This window comes from Schistocerca americana, chromosome 3 (genome assembly GCF_021461395.2).
Source record: "Schistocerca americana isolate TAMUIC-IGC-003095 chromosome 3, iqSchAmer2.1, whole genome shotgun sequence".
Lineage (NCBI taxonomy): Eukaryota > Metazoa > Arthropoda > Insecta > Orthoptera > Acrididae > Schistocerca > Schistocerca americana.
Genome location: NC_060121.1, coordinates 321,499,374 through 321,519,413, shown reverse-complemented (window position 1 = coordinate 321,519,413; position 20,040 = coordinate 321,499,374). Strand labels below are relative to the sequence as shown.

The following is a 20,040-nucleotide window of genomic DNA, read 5'->3' as shown; positions in this document are numbered from 1 at the left end:
AGTGCAGGGAAAGAAATTTTATGTTCCCGTCTGTTTGGACAATTTCGGAACGAATGAGGTAGAAATTCCTTGTGGCACCATTATAGCTAGTGGCCACAAGATTGAAGAAAACCACCCTGTACAACAGAAGGTAAAACCTATTCTGAGTCAAATTGTTGATGGTGAGGAAAGACCAAATGGTTACGCGTCCCGTCGGCTGGACCAGGCGGAAGTTAATTACAGTACTACGGAAAAAGAATTGCTGGCATTAAGGGTTGGAGTCAACTATTTTAGATGCTCTCTTTATGGGAGAAAGTTTACAATAGTAACAGATCATGCAGCACTTCAGTGGCTATTAAGTTTGAAAGACCCTAGCAATCATCTCACCCACTGGGCCCTGAAGTTGAGCGAGTTTGATTAACAAGTACAACATGAAGCTGGAAAATTGCACCAGAGTGCTGATGCCCTTAGCAGGAAAGTGAGTGTAGCTCAAATTGACAATGTGTCAATTGACGAATTAAAAGACTCACAGGAAAATGACGCAAAATGTCGCTAGTATCGCTTCCATCCGGATTTTGTCCCGGAAGACGGAATTCTATACCGCAAGTCCCCCCCCCCCCCCCCCCCCCCCGGGTAAACGTATAGTAACACCTAAAAACCTACAATCCATAATTATTGCCGTGTCACAACAGCATTCAAGCTTTCCATAGTGGACAAAGAGCCACAAACGCCCAAATTTCCACAAAGTATTGGTGGGACAAATGATGGCGAGATGTTGGTAAGTATATAAAAAACATGCCTACCATGTGCCCAAAGAGCACCACCCTCGTGAATGAAAATTCCCTTACAATCTTTCCCTGAGGCATCAAAACCCTTTCAGTTTGTGGCTTTGGATATAGTTGGGCCACTTCCTGCAAATACACAAGGAAGTAAATATATCCTATCCATTATTGATCACTTTTCCCAATACCTTATTTTGGTACCCATCGCTGATATGTCAGCTGAAACAGTAGCATGAGCTTTTGTGGATCATCTTGTCCTTCCTTTCGGAAGCCCTGAAGCCATTGTAACAGATCAAGGAACCAATTTTACACCTGCCTTATTTGTCCAAGTTTGCAAATTGCTGAGAATTAGAAAATGGAGAACTACCGCTTTTCACCCCACTCAAACGGCCACATTGAGCGTGATCACCATGCTGTGAAACTAATGCTTTCCTATTACATCAACTCACCCTACAATGACTGGCAAAGATACATTCCATGCGTGGCAAGTGCGTACAATAGCCGTTTCCATGAAGCCACTGAACATACCCCTTAGGAGGTAGTGTTTGACTGCTTTATGGAATCTCCCTTTGAGATCAATAAATTACCTCCGGGAATCAATCCCAGAGCCATTAAGGGGCTAGCCCGTCGCCTTAAGGTCATTTGGAAGAAGGTCCAAGGGAACAACCGCAAAGCAACCAGAAAAAAGGTGGAAAGTAGTAATAAAAATGCCACTCCCTCCCCATAAACCTGGTGATTTGATTCTGCTAAAAAAGCCTAGCATAAAGAAAGGAAGAGTGAAGAAACTTACTCCTCTGTATATCAGACCATGTTCAATCATTCGGCTCACTTGCCCTGTCAATGCAGAATTACAACTGCCTGACCACAAGGTGGTCGTCCCTTTTGATAGACTAAAACCCTATTCAGGAACTATGCCTCTCCCACTGTCTTCTGAGACAAGTGACCAGACCTCCAGCAGGTTTTGCCCCCCCTCCCGCCCCCCCCCCCCAGCCCCCCACCCCACCAGCTCGCCCTAGATACGCTCTGAGATCTAAACACCCACATGCCCTCAGATCCAGGAACTAAACACCCAGGTACTACTACTTACCAGTTATAGCAACAAAAAAAGTAAAAAGGCTGAAACAACCCCCTTATTACTCTCCTTTGCAAATGAAGATGCCACCCGAGCCTCCCTCTCTGAAAGATTTTATCAGAGCTTTACCCGCCTAGCCTGTTCTGCAAAGCTGGCCTAGCCTAAGTAAGCCCTAGTTTTAACCAGTATTTTTATTACGTTATTTATGTGTTGTGACATGCCTAGTGGTTGGACAACAGCTCTGTTTTCAATAGGAGTACATTTAATTCTAAAGCTATTGATTAGTATTAAGATATTGTATGAAGTACTGATTGCATTAAGTCTCTACCATTCCATTCCAAAGACTTTCTCACTGAAATGACACCATGTTTCATTAAGTAATTTTCCCATTTGAACACCCAGAGTGAAAATTAATAACATGCAGTACTAACAGAGAAATTTGCTCCTAATGAAGATACATTGACACCAAAAGAAATGTTAGATAACTCAAAGATTATTCTTGTACTGCAGTGCATGGCCTGCACACGTAACAGTGACACCCTAAACTTCCCCTACTGTCCCTCACCGACGCCCGTTCTTTTTCAGGTTAACTCAGAAGGTAAGTTTAGCCACTCGGCGGTACTACGAAGTTGTGAACACGTGTGCTCCGCCTGTCAGAATGAGGTGAACTTGTCAACAAGGATTCGCACGTGTGGCGACCATAATGTGAGGGACAGAGTCACTTCAAACACCTGACACGGCTGCTACCTCCCCACCCCTCCCCGACCTGCGCCGTCCCACTATGCGCATTGGCTGTCGTCACCTGATCTGATCCCCCCCCACTCCTCCCCCCTCTCCATGCGCCGACCGTGTGCCTGCCTGCCGCTGTTAAAGGGACCTTACACATATTAGAATGCACTATCTTCGTTAGCAACCAATTAATAGCAACTTAATACTGAACGATACCTTCTTCTTACGTAATACCTACGTCAAACGTGATTTCTTCTATCCTTCCATCTCAATACCCGGGTAACTTCAACAACTTGAAACCTCACCCGTAAATTTATTTGCACACCTAAACCCTTAAGATGCCCACTGACCAGACTGTAACTCCGAAGGGAGTTTCAATGCAAGTGACCTAGAGGTGATCGAACGCAAAGCGGAAAAACATTGCAATAATGAAGCGCACCATTATGGGATGTCTTCGCATGCACAGCCATTTAGTTTGGTGGTGCTCTGCATTTCTGAGACTCCTCCGAAGTATAGTACCACCACACTACCTTCCGTTTAGTCTAACGCAAACGCATCTTAAGAACCAACTACCTGCTCCTTTTGCAAATTCTTAAATGTTTCACCATTACATTCCTTTCACAGCCTATTCACTTCTGCCACCATGAGAGTAAAAAAATTAAAATTTCTTTATACATGAGCTATAGTAATTTTACCCAACAAACCCATATCTATCAATTCGTTCGAGAAAGGAATTAGAATACTACTGCAACAGTCACTAATCCCACTCTAATATTATTAATTTCAATGAACTGCATTTTTTGCATGGTTGATTCAAACAGCCCAAGGAGTCACTCACCCCGGACATGTGAGGCACGCTGCATGTGCTGCCCCGCTGCTATCCCAGTGCTACACACATTGTGCTGCTGTCCCACTATCTCAGCGCTAACCTGCCTCCATCACAGCACATCTGCCTGTGTCTCTCGCCAGTTTCATAATGCTACCTGCTTCACCATGTACCGAGTTTGATTAACTGTTTCACCATCCAGTTTTGGCAGTACCCCAAAAACTGTTAACATACGTGCATCTTCACCAATAAGAGAACTCCCAAACAGACAAATTTAAGAAGTAATACCACGAATTAAATATTACGTACCTATTCACTATACCCCACACTCCGGACGTAAGATTTATGAATATCGACTATCGAATTGACCCCTTTATACTCTCGATAGCTTTGCAGGTATTGGGACAGAGCACATGACTCAAGAGAACCAGGCTTCGAGCCGTGGCCACAGCAGATAAGAAAAAAATAATTACAGGTAAGTCCATCTCATCACAACAACATGATACACCACCAGAACACTAAAACTAGTACACCCCACCAGTAAACGGTGCCTAATCTCTTCTTACCCACCCAGAGATATACCAGAAGGCTCAGTATTATGTGCATTTTGTATGATTAGAGGTTTTGAGCAATGTCTGACCCACTATGCGTCGCTGGGTAATTGTTACCCAATAACTAGTATTTTTCTCCCCTTATGATTTTGTGTTATGTTTAAGCATTTCACAAGCATTTTGCTGTGCAGCTTTGCCCTTGTTATACCCTTTATGTTATATCATGCATGTATTTTTTTTTTTAATTTATGCCATTTGTTTTGTACAATATGCACTTTTTTTAATACCCCAGTACGTAAAGGCCCACCACAGCCCTGGATTCTAGATACGTTGCACTATAGCAACACTCCCATTAAGCAAGTCCCCTGCAGTCGTGATAAACAATTTGATGAGTTAGCGATTCCAGAATCCCATTATGCACCATGTTCATGCCCAGAGCCAGACTGATACGTTGAGAAGAAAGTGAAGCATCCGAGTTACCCTCTCCCTGAAGAGCGGTAAGCGAAACAGATTTTGTGATAGAATAAAAGTAATTAAGTTTCACCCAAGTAAGTGTAGAATTGTAGTTCACACCCTATGTGCATTTTTCATATTTAAGAGTTCACTCAGACGATCACAAGTTTCATTATTGTTCACCCTACTTTTTATGTTGTAATTTAGTGATGAAGTGAAGATGTTACGAGCAAGCACGGAAATCAGCACTGCTAACATTGGGATACAATGCCTCGCCATATGTTTAGGAAGTGAGAGACATCCGTTTGTTTATTCAAACAAATACACCCATGACGTGATAAGATTGAAGCAGCCACTGTAATAAGCACTAGATTGTTGATGATTAGCACTAATGTGACGTCATCACCAAGTGCAGTAACGCGTTATTTTGTTGGAAATATAGTGAGCAAAAGACTTCCACCCAAATGAATTAAAGTTTTCATTGTACAATGCCGCAGTAGTTCACAGTCTCCTTCCTTTTCGTAGCTCACCCTGTTATTTCATAGATTTTGGGAATTTTGTAGTAGTTAACCCCCCCCCGCCCCGAGACAATCACCCCTATGGAGACAGAGCACAGTTCCTCCCTCGCCCATGCACTGCACTGGGTTGCTACCCTTGCTCCGAGTCGCTCGTCTGTTCGTTCCAAGCTCAACCATCACTTTGTACCTCCCTCCTCCAGGCCCGTTTGCCTTACACGATGCGGTTAGCACCTGCAGAGTGCCCTGATCGGTTTATTCTTTCAGTTTTTGCTTTCATAAACTGTTCACCTAGCTATCTCTTTCATCTATACTTCATTAACACTCCACATTGAGGCTCACCTTCATTTGTTCCCTGGTTGGTAGCCAATGCTACTCTGACATATTGCCTCCCCCCAGGGGGAGAGGGAAGAAACAACCCTGCTACTAGTGGATATATCACTGATAAATCAATCTTATTCTGAAACCTGTTCTCTGAACTTGTTCCCAATTATACCCAATTCCTTATTCTGTAACATGAGTGCCCTTCCAGTTCGCCACGAGTGGGCCACTCAGCATAGATGGCCAATACGTTGAGCTACCCTGTCGTTGCGATCGCAGATGGCTGTCCACGAATATACCCAGAAAAAACCCTGCGTCAACTGCAACGTAATTTTCTCATTGGTCAAATCCCTTTTCCTCCTAAGCCACAACACCCATTATTAAAGCTTCCGATTCAGCAAATCACTTGCGAAACTACTAAATACCACGAACTCCACCTACGATCAACTGCAGGCATTGATTAATGCTACCCCACATTTTTGCACTCGTGCTGATCAAGATGATGAGTAAGCCTTTCTTCAGAATGACCATACTCCCCTCCTTCCCCCACTACCCCATTGCTACTAACTTCTACCCCTGTTGTTCTTTGGACTTGCCAGTTTAGATTGCCCAGTGACATAGTGACACTTAAGTTACCCATTGACTTTTCACCCACCACTACTACCTCAGGTAATTACTTACTACTTTTTCATTCACTGTAATACTTTCCTTTCGTAACATAACTACCACCTGGAGCTAACAAGATAAATTGTTGCGCTGTTTCTCACTGAGCAAGCAACCCATTTCTGCAGCCATCTGGTTGTACCAGTACTTGAACCACAGTTCATGGCTAGGCAACAGTATTTTATACACCATACCCCACCTAGTAACAGCCACTATCGTATGTTACGAATAGTTTCGAGCCACCCAGACCTACCGTGTGCTACTCACTGGTAGCGGTTTACTATTTAATAGCTCTCACTGTGATATCACTACCCCCCACTAAGGAGGTGTTTGCACACTTGCCTTACGCCCGTAACATGAGACTCCCCCCCCCCTCTCCTGTGGTATTTATCAGAGCAACCAATGGTACTACCATCACCTGACAATTGGCCATCCCTCCCGAATCACTCACATTCACAGCTCTGGAGCTAGTCCAATAAAAAATAGTTATGGTCCGAGTGGCATGTGGAGAGAGAAGACATAGTAAATAATTAAAATACCTCCAAAAGAAGAGGCACGGTCCTCCTTTAGACTTAAGTGATACAATGCCCCACCATGTGCGTGTGAAGTGATGCAAAAATTTTAACCCCCTTCCCCCCATGTGATCTATGCATCACTCCTTCCGGAACCCCCCACTTACACGCTTCGGCGCAAGTTGCAGTGCACCACAGCACGCCGCTGCCCACCGTGGTCAGCAACCTGCATCACTACCAGCGCCAATAGCTGATTGCCGCACCTCACACCACCGCTGCACCATCCGCCGTTGTCCCAAATTTTGTCACGCAAGATTCTATTGCCAAATTATTGTCATTCTTTCAATGCAAATTTAAAACAAAATAATCAAAAATGTATTGTTAAAATTATGTAAGGCCATCCTTCGCAGGAGCCCCCCCCCCCTCCCCCCCATGCCACACTCCTGCGGGAGGAGAGAAGGGTGTACAGTGGGGGCCGTTATTGAATGGATTTAATAGTATAAAATTTGATTTTTATTTTTCACTTGATGTTCGCCAGTGTCTTCTGACTGACAGCTAGTTGCAGCATATAAGTCACACTGCACAAAACTGGGCAAAACCTCTTTGAAACTCACGTGTTGAACCATCAGCAGCTAAACACATGTGTTGCTGACAAGGTAATGCTACCGAACTGCGCGTCCACAACTTGGCTATCCAATAGGGAGGGTTGAAGGTGGTCACGTGGGGATAGAACCGCAGCCAGCCGCCGGGAGTGGACACGCTGTCCGCTCTCTTCTGCTGGCAGCTTCCGACCCGACCAGACGCTCTCCTCTCCCGCTCTCTTGGCCAGCAGCCCATTTAATTTTGGTGGCTTCTCTAGGCCTGCCTTTCCTTTGTACAGCATTAAACAACCATGCACTTAAAATATGTTTGAATTTTCACCTCAAAGGGTGCCCACTGCTTTCCCTTCCTCGCTAATCCTGACACTTTAATAATAGTGTTGTCACTGTTGTGTATCTCTCTTGGCAAGAATAAATATTTTGCCTCCTGAAAAGTACTGCCCACCAAGTCTGTCTCATAATTTATTAGTTTCCTCATTGCAAAAGCTTTTAGATATGCATTTAATGTATGCTGGACAAGTCGTGCCCACGACGTCTAATGAATGCGCACAAAAACATTTTGTAATAGGCATCATTGGACTGTCCGCAGCTCATGGTCTTGTGGTTAGTGTTGCTGCCTCTGGATCACAGGGTCCCAGGGACTAGGTGTTTATGTTATCATCATCATCATCATCATCATCATCATCATCAGAACTGGAAAAAATGTATCAACATCTACAGAAATGTACAAGAAACTGCGTAGTTATAATTCAAGTTGAAGGGCTTGCCAAGCCTCTGACAGAATTATTCACACAGCAGAACTTGACGGGATGGTAATGGATCACATTAGGCAACATTTAACAATGAGCACATGTGAACTTGCACAGAAAATGCAAACTTTCAAAAATACAGTGTCTAGAGCACTGACAGAGCAACAGTATAAACAGTAGAACACCAATTACAATCTGACAATCAATTGCATTATAATGCATACATTGAGACAGATGGCCATCACTTTGAACAATTGCATTTTAGGACGTCAAGTTGTTTATGCCCATAAAAAATTAAGTATTCTTTTCCAAGCATTATTTCCTCATCTCAAAATACTGTCTAGAATCTTCTAAAATTTGTAAAATTTTCTACCTAACGGTTAGTGAAACTCCGGATTATATCTGCTTATAATCACTGTAACTAATAATACATATCAACCTAAAAAATCATTGATACCTTAAGTGTGTACCTAATGAAGCTTACTCATTAGACTGTCACTGATAATACAATGTGATACAATGGATCATTGGTGTAAGTACAGCAAATCTTTTTTTTTTTTAATTATTAATGTAAACATACCAACAACATCTCCAACTGTGACACGGTAACGGAATGTAGGCTCATGAATTGCTCCCTCTATTTGGACAAGTTCGTACTTCGGAGTTGTCCCACGGCGACTTAGCAGCTCCTGCAGCACCGAGACAGGAGTCTTCCCCACTGCTGCAGCTGCTGCCATCGTCTGATAAATTAAAAACTAATCAGTAGTCTTTGTAAAAAGTGGCTTAATTACATTTTTTCATAGAACAGTACAAAATACTTATCCCTTTAACTTTTCTGAACAACACACAAGAGAATTTATTATTCAACCTCTAAATAAAAAAACTTCATTTCAATAACAACAAAATCATTGTAGGCTCTCAGTTTTTACATAAGAATTCTTATTTGAGTCATCAACAACTTACATAACATCTTTGTTCTCATCTAAGGATCTACAATAAAATATTAATACAACTGGAAAGATACTACTCCACAAATAATTACATTTTAATGGCAGTATACACCAAATACTGTACATGACACATCACAACTTACAGACAAAAAACTATGGTGTATCCATCAATTGTGTTAAATATATGACATCATTATTTTCAAAACTATACTGTGACTATTACTTCTCATGTTGTACTGGAAGAATCACCCATATTGTCAGCCTCAATTATATAAGACAATTTATGGTATTACCATTCTATTTTCACCTAGATGAAGTCCTCATTAAACCACAAGTAATTTCCTGTTTGTGTTTTCTCAAGAGGAACTCCAAAAATTTCTCATGCTAGGCTCATTACTCTGCAATGATGAAACTCAATGGTTTATGCCTCTTAAGCATATGGCAAATAATTTCAGAGAAGTTATAGTATGAAGGTAAAAGATTTTTCTGTTTTGTTCATCAGACTGTTTTCAGATGTGCACAATATGAAAATACAAGTGTCTACAAGTTCTTACGAAAATAATGAAATAATTTTATCTCAAGAAACTAAAGTTTTAAAATTTGCACAAATAATTGTCTCAAGAAATTAAAGCTTTAAAATTTGCACACTTCAAGTATTTGCACAAATCCTAAAAACATTTTTCTCACTTTGTGTTGGTATTTCAAATATAGTTTTTGAAGTACGATGAAAAAGTGATGAAAACCACATCCAGAAATCAGCTTCAAGGGTTGGGGACACCAACTGGTTCTTCCCAAAGGCTGCTTTAGCTAGCTCTTCCACATAGCCATTTTCTAAAATACTGACTTGTTTCAATAGCCAGAGGAAGACAATGTTGGCTATTGGTCTGTGTAGGTTTTATAAGAGCATTTGGAATGTCATACACGATGGGCTGTTCCAAAAGCATCCTGTTATTGTTAGGGAAGATCTGATAAAAGTTGTCATATACAAGAGTTTCTCAGCTGAAGTGAGTTTTGATACAGATAGTGGCAATTCTGCCATATAAATGCTTCATTCACTTGCTACAGACTGCTGTGTGAAGAAAAAAATGTTCAAAATGTGTGTGAAATCGTATGGGACTTAACTGCTAAGGTCCCTAAGCATACACACTACTTAACCTAAATTATCCTAAGGACAAACACACACACCCATGCCCGAAGGAGGACTCAAACCTCCGCCGGGACCAGCCGCACAGTCCATGACTGCAGCGCCTCAGACCGCTCGGCTAATCTCGCGCGGCAGTGTCTGAAGACCTTGTGGACATATGTACACGCAACTTTCCCTCAGGGTTTGGAGTGATCTGTGTAAGTGTATACATATTCTTGAATGACGGAGTAGAACTGATAGCAGCAAATTCCTTGAGCTATGTCAACTTACACGCCACGCTTGGGGTCCAACTGCGTGGCAGGATAAGTGGTGTACACTGCTGGAATGAGAGTACAAGAGAACATTTCTAAAACGTACCTTATTCTTCCAGCCCCACTCTCTCTCTCTCTCTCTCTCTCTCTCTCTCTCTCTCTCTCTCTCTCTCTTTTGGCTATACAACTAATAAGTGTTATGGTTATGGAAGAAGACTGGACAGAAGCCATTCTATATATTTTAATTCTGCAGTTAATTACAAGCTGTTAACATTGTAATTTCATTGGAGGAATACTTGCCTACACCATGAAGCTGCTACTGAGTCATATGGAAAGCTCCCATCACAGGGTTGAAGGAAGGAAGGAAGAAAGGAAAGATGGATTAGGGTGTAACATCCTGTCAACAAGACGGTCATTACAAACTGAGCACAAGCTCAGGCATTTAAGGATGGGCAAAGAAATTTGGCACAACCTTTCAAAGAAACCACCCTGGAGCTTGCCTGGCACAATTTAGAGAAATCACAGAAAATCTAAATCTGGATGGTCCAATGTGGCTTTTAACCATTGTCTCCCAAATGGGAGTCCAGTGTGCTATCTACTATGCTGCCTCACTTTGTGTACAGGGTGTAATAATCCAAGGATAGATGAGGAAATGGATCCATCTGTTATCAGTACTGCAAACTAATCAGGTTGAGATTAGTGACATACAGAATTTTATAAGGACAATTTTAACTACTCCTTGGAAGGTATTTCCAAGTTAACAATCTACTTCCTGGAGGTTTACTGAAAATAAGATGGTGAGTTGAGCCTTTAGTTGCTTGACATGTGGCAGGCAAATTAGCTTACTATTGAGGAATAAGCCCAGGAAATGGGAATGGTCAAAGCTCCTAGTGAATTGCTGGTGCGCATAGCAGGTAGGTAGGTAGGTAGGTAGGTAGGTAGGTGTGTGTGTGTGTGTGTGTGTGTGTGTGTGTGTGTGTGTGTGGTGGTGCAGGAGGGGGGGGAGTTTGCATACCACAATAATGGTTTTTTGTTTCTTCTCAGCTGACACACTAGCCACAAGTGGCAGTTTAAACATCAATAATTTGTATGAAATAATATCCATATAATTAGGACCCTTGGAAATATTAAATATTTTAATTTTTTTTATTTATAAAACTCAATAACATTTAATGCTATGGTAAAAGCACAGAATTCCCTGAGATGTGAAATTTCTGAAATTCCCAGGAATTTTCATCTTTTCCAGGTAAAATGTAATTTACGGAGAATTTCAGTTCTTCCAGAAGAATTGCCACCCTGATACAGCATTGATGATACATTAGGCCCTGTTGTGGCCACAATTCTGTTTATCGCAATGCAAAATTCTTTTCTTGTCCACCTAGGTTGCTAAGGGTTGATCCTACTCTCATGCAAGAGAATTTAGAAGATAAGAAGTTTTGTACAAAGATGGCCACATTGCTCATGATGTCCTATTCATGCCTCAGATTTTGATCTCTCCGTGTGGTGTCATACGACTTTCATAAGTAAAGAAAATCTACGATAAGACATTGACACTGCATGAAGGCATCTCATGGTAGATTACAGTTGTCTACGATTATAAACAATCGATCAGCACTGTCTGAATCCAAACTGAAGTACTGTCTTATTTTGAGAAGAGCGAAACAGTGATCTGTTTTACTTGTTAAAAAACATTTAACAACCTAGATTGCTTTAAGACAACTGGTTTCAACAGACTTTGCTGTGATCTTCAGGTCCTAAAATTTTTTTTGGCGTGGAACATGGCGTTCAACCTTATATGCTCAACAAATATCTACATTCAAGCCAGCATGAAAGCCTTATTTGCCACCTGCCCTGGCAGTTTAGAGAGTTGCCAGCAGGACAGTCACGAAAGTCCTTACTATGAGCATTTATTTCCCTGTTTTCGTATTTGTTAATTTTGCTTTCTTCCACTATGTAGTAAAAATTCCTTCTACCCATATTTTGTTGAATGTCATTCATATAATTTATTTCTCATTGTTACTGAAGCAGCTGAGCATCTAGTAATGGATTGTGACTGGTCCTATAGTCATACCTCTAAAGTGTGTAAAAGTGTTGCTAAATTCTCACTCAGTGGAAATGGTACAACAAAACAATTCTGAACAACACACTATATGTGAGTACTGTTCAAACAGAATTTATTTACAGTCTGAATAACACGAATAAATGGTGGCATCACATCACTATACAGTGCTTAACACAGCTTCTTCGTACAACACACAGATGTTCCTGAAGCAGATTTGTGGCTGAATGATTCAGATATTATTTCAACAATGATTAACATACAATGCTGTGCATTTGGAAATGAACTGATAGGAAAGCAGGCTGCAGAATTAGAATACCTTGATGGAGAAACCTCGGAACAGAAAATAACCACGAGACCATGAAACAGGTCCATTCCTGTGCACATTTGTCAAAAACACCAAGAAAGGACAGTGATAAAAGGGACAGATTTCAGAATTAATAGTAGAGTTAAGCAGTATTTACAGAATTTGCAATTAAGAGTTGCAAGATGTGAGGAAAGTCCTACTAAAACAACTGACGCATTATTGGTTAACATAAAATAGAACTATGTTGTCAACTGGGGCTGCAGTTACAAGTTACCTTACAAGAAATCATTTTTGCAATTCAAGTCACTGGAAAACATTCATCCTGTACAAACCACAAAACTTCTTGAAAGTGCAGAACATTTACAAGTTTGTGGATCCAAAAATTAAAATAAGACTTCATCACTCGTTACCTGCAGCTATAAGCAAACATGAGATATGTCAAGGCTGCAGGAAACTGCAGTTTTTCTACAAAGAATCTGAAGAGGTTTTCTCGCAGTAGTAGTAGTAGCAGCAGAAGCAGCAGCAGCAACAAACCAAACCATTGGCACAGAGTCAACATTAAATCCAGTGCCTTAATCAAGTAGCAATAGCACTGTAAAGGAACAAACAAAATGACAGTGGGACAAAAATGCATTTCTAGGAACATGATAAAGGCCAGAGTTAATCGAGATTTAGATTAACTATTTCCTTTAGCTATCAGAAATGTTTCCATGTCAAATATTGAAAATATTTATTTACTTATTTAAATTAAAACCAATGATCACAGAAAAGAAGCACTAAGCAAAATGGCGGAGTCAGGAGGATTATTTTAGACACAAAGAAAATCATCGGCAGAGAAGTCTGCGTCAGAAACAAAATATGTTGAAGGAAGAACAAACAGCTACAGAGAGGATAATGGAAGTCACCAAGACGAGAGAGGTCTATTGTAGGATTTGATTGCATTTAAACTGATGGAAGTATCAGGTAACCGTAGGACAGGCAATGAAATTCTATTGAATTTGGCTGGGTGGTGGTGTTTACGGGGAACTCAAGACATGCTGATGGCTATCGTGTGCTTAAATGATGAGACTGAAGACCAATGGATCCACTGACAGTGGCAATGAGGTGTCGGCCATTTCTTAGCAATTCTGTCAACATGAGGGTAACTTGTACCATTACTAGACTTTCCTTTTATGTTCCACTCACAGACAGAGCAAGGAAACGAAGACTATCTATATGCCTCTGTGTAAGCCCTAATTTCTCTTACCTTTATGGATGTTACACAAAATATAGGTTGGAACCACTAGAATCACCCTGTAGTCAGCTTCGAAGGCTGATTCACTAAATTTTCTCACTGGTGTTCCTCAAAAAGAAGTCATCTTCCCTCCAGAGATGCCTGTCCGAGTTCCTGAAGCATCTCTAACATCAGAGTGTTCACTGAACCTACTGCCAACAAATCTAGCAGCCCACCTCTGAACTGCTTCATGGTCTTCCTTTAATTCAACCTGGTGGCAATCCAAAACACACTAGCAGTACTCAATTGGTTGGGTGGGGAAGTGCCAAACAGCGATGGCATTGGTCCCAGGATCCAAGGTGGCAGAAACTAAGGGAAGAACAACGCCAACAGCACAGTCCAGTCAATGGCAAAGGCAAAGGAAAACGGGTAAACAAATAGGTATAAGCAATGTCAGGGATGACAGGAAGGGTAAAGAACAGGTGGGGAGCAGTGAGAGCAAGGGGAGCCCAGAGGCACTATGCGTGACAGGGTACCAGCAACACCAGAAGCATTGTTAGCTGCAACACGCAGAAGACATGCTTTGTTGGTGCTGCACAATTTTCTAGATTTTGACAGATAAATTCATGCTGCAGTGTTGTTCTTCAGCAGGCCAGTGTAGAAGTGGGCATGGAAACAGCTAAGTAAAAAGTCGGTGCAATTCGCACATTTCCTTAAATGTAAAAGCAGACTTTGGAATTTTCCTTTTTGCAAGACCGTGTTTGCAAGATTTATGTGCCAATCTGAAGTTCTAGATTCACATATTTTACTGTTCACATTGCTTCTGCATAATCTTTCACTATCAGAACTTGTTTGTATTGTGACATACTGTGAAATCACAAACATTCGCGAGTGCCGCGATAAACTCATACTGTTATCGGCAATTGTAGGCTTACACTTATTTGTGCCCTTTTAAAATTTTTGAGAACAGTATACCTGTCTTTGTTGAAAACCATCTTCCTCTAGTTTCATTGTATGATTACGTGAGAGATACGTCACTTTTGAAAATTTCTGAGGCTTACAATACTATATTTTTGTAAGTTACCAGTACAAATGCTCTTGGATAACTCATATTGCAGCAAGGCAGCATTTTTGATTCACAGTTACTGGCAAAGACTATCACTCCAAATTTCATTTTAGATCAGTGCAAATAAATGTGCATTTTTCATAATTTTTGGAAGTTACCATTGTCCTGTGCATAATCTCACAGTAAATGTTCGTTTGTGATTTAGTTACTCTAGCAGATATTCTAACATATTGTGTTACATCTATTTTTCCCTTAAAGAGAAGTATATATTATCTAAATTTATCATAAATTAACTCTATTCCCAAGTTTGCTAACTACTACAGTTCACCTCAAAAAGTTTCAGGGAATCAGCAACTTTTACTTCAGGTTTTTCTGTTGCCTTAATAATTCCTTTTTTTAGTTCAGCAGACATAAAAGATAATCACCTGGCTAAGTTTGAAGTTATTTATTCACTATCCTGTAATACCAAACCATCCAAAATGCAGATACACTTTGAATGCCATTCTTTAACACGAGATGAGTGGATTGACATTCATAAGAAGCTGGAAATTACCCCAACTACTGTCAAATGATTGGCAGCTGCTGAGAATCGGGGTGTTCCAAGAGCTCCTGAGAATCATGCTGGCACCTGTAGCACCAGTACCAAATGTCCCTCAAGTACTATCATCGTCTATGGATCTTGTCTCCTCTGCAGGAAGTATGGGATCTGTCATTACTCATCCAGTTGACTAAGAGCGGTGGTTCAATCACAGATCTAGGCATCCTATACAGTGTGCACAAGGACCAGGTAGTACTCATGGTATTACACCAAACCCTCTAACCAATATGTTCAAGGTGCTGTCTTTCACTGAAACTGAGCCAGTGGGACTCACTTCATCCATTTTGGAGAAACCTTTTTAGTCCAGTGGTAAGAGAAGGCAAACAAAAGAAAAAGATAGGGTCTATTAACTGTTAGCAGTTCAAACATATGGCAAATGATCTTAACCCTTAGAGAAATGGCAGCAAGGGACAGGAAAGGACACTAGGTGCACTAGTCTGTATGCCTGGGGGCCTCATTCAACATGTTGACGAGGCTTTTCCTGCAGCCATTGAGGGAGCATGGTGCAACCAACTGCAGATTGTGACGCATGTTGGAACAAACGCTGCCTGTCGCCTGAGCTTCTACGTCATTCTTGGGTCTTTCCAGCGACTGGCAGAGAAGGTTGAGAAGACCAGCCTTGCACATTGAGTTCCAACGAAGCTCACAATTTGCAGCATTGTCCCCAGATTCTGAGTCAAGGGGAAAGACTGAATCAGAGTATTTAAAAGTTCCGTGACAGTCTAGGCTGCAACTTCCTGGACTTGTGCCATAGTGTTGAAAACTGGAGGGTCCCCTTAAATAGGTCATGTGAGCACTACATGTCAGAGGTTGCTACTCAGATAGTTGCACACAAGATATTTTTAGATTAGGTGACTCTCCATCAAATCCAGGTAACAATAGCTGTAGGAAACCCAGAAGCATCAGTGAAAGATTAAAAGAAGTGCCTCACAAATGTGAGAGTATTAAATTCCTAATGGTAAACTGCTGAAGCATTCACAACAAAGTGCCAGAGTTTGAAGCACTTATGAAAAGCAGTGGAGCTCACATAATACTAGATACAGAAAGCAATGAGATTTTTGGGGAAATTGGTTGCACAGAGAAAGGATAAGCTAATGGGAAATGGAGGTGGTGTATTTGTCACAATAGACAAGAAAGTCAAATCCACTGAGACAGAAATTGAAGCTACATGTGAGACTGTCTGAGCAAGACTCACTATCAGGGGTGGGCATAAAATGGTAATCTAATCCTTCTATTGCCCACCAGACACATCTCCTGATCTAAACAAAAACTTTAGAGAAAACCTCTGTTCCCTCGTATGTCAGTCCTCTAGTCACACTATAACCATCAGTGGAGACTTTAATAACCCAATAATCAACTGGGAAAATTACAGTTGTTAGTGGTGCTAATGATAAGACATCCTGTGAAACTTTACTAAATGCCTTCTCTGAAAACTTGCTAAAACATGTAGTTAGGACCCCCACTCACAATGGAAATGTACTGGATCCAATGGCAACAAACAGACCTGACTTCTTTATGGAAGTCCACACCGAAACTGGTATCAGTGACCTTGATGCAGTTGTGGCAACAACGATTACCAGAGTACAAAGGGCAACTAGAACAAGCAGAAAGACATATATGTTCAGTAAACTATACAAAAAATTCAGTAATGTAATATCTCAAAGAGGAACTTGAAACTTTCAGCACAGGGTGGGAGCATGTAGAGGAACTCTGGCTCCAGTTGAATGAACAGCTGACCACCCACTGGATAGATATGTACCCAGTAGAACAGTTCATAATGGAAGGGAACCTTCATAGAATACAGTCACTGTGGAGAAACTTCTAAAGAAACCGACTACTGCATTACAGGTGTAAAAAAGGGATAGGTTGGTTGGTCTTGAAAGGGAGGAGGGGGAGGAGACCAAACTGCGAGGTCATTGATCCCTAGTTCCCGGTAAAATAATTACACAACGGAAAGAAGAAAAGAAAGGAGATATACAGCAAAATAACAGAAAGGAAGAACCAGAAGAATGACAGAAGGACAAATACACTACTATGGACAAAACAGGAAAAGAAAACCACAGAGAGAAGCAAGAAACAGGTAGAAGGGGTAAAAACAAGTGAGCAGATGACCGTGGCTGGCCAAGCACGAGAATAAAAAGGAAAAGCCAGCCACTCTGCGACACATTAAAACATCCACTCTACAAGCATTAGAATGGAGAACACAAAGGGACAAAGGACATGCGCTAAAACTTATATAGAATGATAAAATCCACCATCACGTATAAAACGTAAAACTAAATTAGCCGATGAGGTGTTGTCAGCTAAAATTAATCGCAATGAGTCTGGTAACTGAAGAGTCCATTGCAGGGCAGCCTAAGGAGCACAGCTCAGCGAGCCAGCAGTGAACCACAGAGTCCTTGCTAGAGACCCGCATGGAGGACTGCCACACATTCGTGGTCTCCTTAATGGTACGCAGTTTGTTGAGCGTGCTGAGGTTATGCCATTTCGTCTCCCGAAGCCGCAAAACCTTGTGGCGTAGTACTGAATGCAGGTCAGTTGCAGAGAAGCCAATCTCCATAAGCGATTTCCGCATAGCCTGTTTGGTCAGCCTGTTGGCAAGTTCGTTGTTTGGGATTTTGACGTGACCTGGGGTCCAGAGAAACACCACTGAACAACTGGACCGTTCCAGGGCACAGATGGACTCTTGGATGGTCGGTACCACAGGACGACGAGGGTAGCACTTGTCGATAGCTTGTAGGCCGCTCAAGGAGTCAGTACACAGAAGAGACAATTCCCCAGGGCATGAACATATGTTCTCATAAGTATGAGATATGGCCACCAGCTCGGCAGTGAAAACACTGCAGCCATAGGGCTAGGAATGCTATTCAGTATGTCCTCCATGGACATACATGAAGCCGATGTGAGCATCAGCCATCAAGTTGTCAGTGTAAACCACTTCGTGGCCACGGTACATCTCAAGAATCGAGAGGAAGTGGCAGCGGAGAGCCGCGGGGTTAACTGAGTCTGTAGGGTCATGTGAGAGGTCCAGGCGAAGCCGCGGCCCAGGTGTACACCATGGAGGTGTATAGGTGGTAAAGGCAAGAACTCCAGTTCAGAAAGAAGGGAACGGACACAAACTGCAAGTGGAAGCCCTGACCTGGGCCACCGATGCAGGAGGTGAATTGCCATGGGTGGGAAAAGGTAGGTTGGTTGGTTGATTGGGGTTGAAGGGACCAAACAGCAAGGTAATCAATCCCTTGTTTCAAATGTGGTCCATTCAGACAGTTTGACATATCAGAAAAGTCACAACAATAAAAGGGAAAAGGCTAAAAAACATAAATGTGCAGTCGTGTCATCAATGGTAAAAACAAAATGATAGAAGTCAGCAAGAGAGCAACCCCAATGCTATGCTAGAGGCAGGAAATATCCCACCTCTGAAGCAGTAGAAGCAAGACCACCTGCTATTTGGTGGTGGTGGTTGTTGGGATGTTTAAGGGGGACTAAACAGCGAAGGTCATCAGTCCCCCATTCCAAAATCAGGCGAGCCCAAAATCGATGGAGAAGGTAAAAACCAAAGGGGGAGGAGACGTCCCCCCAGGCGCTAAAAGAACACAAACGCAGCAACAAACACTACAAACAAGAACAGGACAGAGGCACACCAGACAGAAAGAAACAGAAGAAAGGAAGATGGCCGGAGACTGGTTGACTGACCACGAGAACAAAAATGGGAAAGAGTCAACCATCTCACGGCACACCAGAACAGCAACAGACACAAGGACAAAAGACACAGAAAGGGAAAGGTGCAGGACCTCCCTAAATCGAACCATAAAACGGACTACCACGGATAAAATTTAAAACGTCATCAGCCCTGGAGGCATCGTCAGATAAAACCAAAGCCAAAGTGCCCGGGAGATTAAAAGATTGCCGGAGTGTGCGCAGTCGAGGACACTCCAGCAAAATGTGGCCAACCGTCAGCCGGGACCCACACTGACACAGGGGGGGATCCTCCTGACGCAAGAGATGGCCGTGCGTCAGGTACGTATGGCCGATGCGCAGCCGACACAGGACTACCGAGTCCCTGCGAGAAGCCCGCAGGGAGGAACGCCACACGGCGGTCGTCTCCTTGACAGCCCGCAGTTTATTCGGGGCTGTCATGCCACGCCACTCAGCAGCCCACATCCCAATCAGCTTACGGCGCAACACCATCTGCTGGTCGCGAGCCGTAAGGCCGATCTCCAAAGCCGGGGCGTCGATCGCCCCTTTGGCCAGCCTGTCTACACGTTCGTTCCCTGGGATGCCAACATGACCGGGCGTCCAAACCAGGACCACCGAACGACCAGAACGGGCAATGTCGGAAACAGTCTCCTGAATGGAGGACACCAGAGGAGAGGAGGGATAGCAGCGGTCGATGGCCTGAAGGCTGCTCAGGGAGTCACTGCAGATCACGACGGACCTATCTGAGCAGAAACGCATATGGTCAAGAGCGCGCAATATGGCCACCAGCTCTGCAGTAAAAATACTGCAGCCAGCCGGCAAGGAGCGCTGCTCAACATGAGCAGCATGAGCAAAAGAGTAGGCAGTGCAACCATCAACCAGGGAACCATCAGTGTAGACAGTCTCACAGTCCGAAAATGAGGCGAGGAGAGCAAGAAAACGGCGACGGAGGGCCACAGGCGGAACCGAGTCCTTGGGTCCCTGTGCCAAGTCCAGACGGACGGA

General features: G+C 42.6%; 1 protein-coding gene across 3 annotated transcripts in view; it reads right to left on the bottom strand.

Moving 5' to 3' along the window:
• LOC124605338 (RISC-loading complex subunit tarbp2) overlaps positions 1-20,040 on the bottom strand; it is a 159,242-nt gene that overhangs the window by 101,038 nt on the left and 38,164 nt on the right. For 2 of the 3 annotated variants that reach the window (XM_047136944.1, XM_047136946.1), the window contains exon 2: positions 8,332-8,491. In XM_047136944.1, coding sequence (XP_046992900.1) covers positions 8,332-8,488 — 157 coding nt within the window. In that variant the 5' untranslated portion in view covers positions 8,489-8,491. Of the gene's footprint in view, positions 1-8,331; positions 8,492-12,872; positions 12,893-20,040 lie in introns of those variants that run through there. The other variant, XM_047136945.1, reaches the window with a different exon arrangement.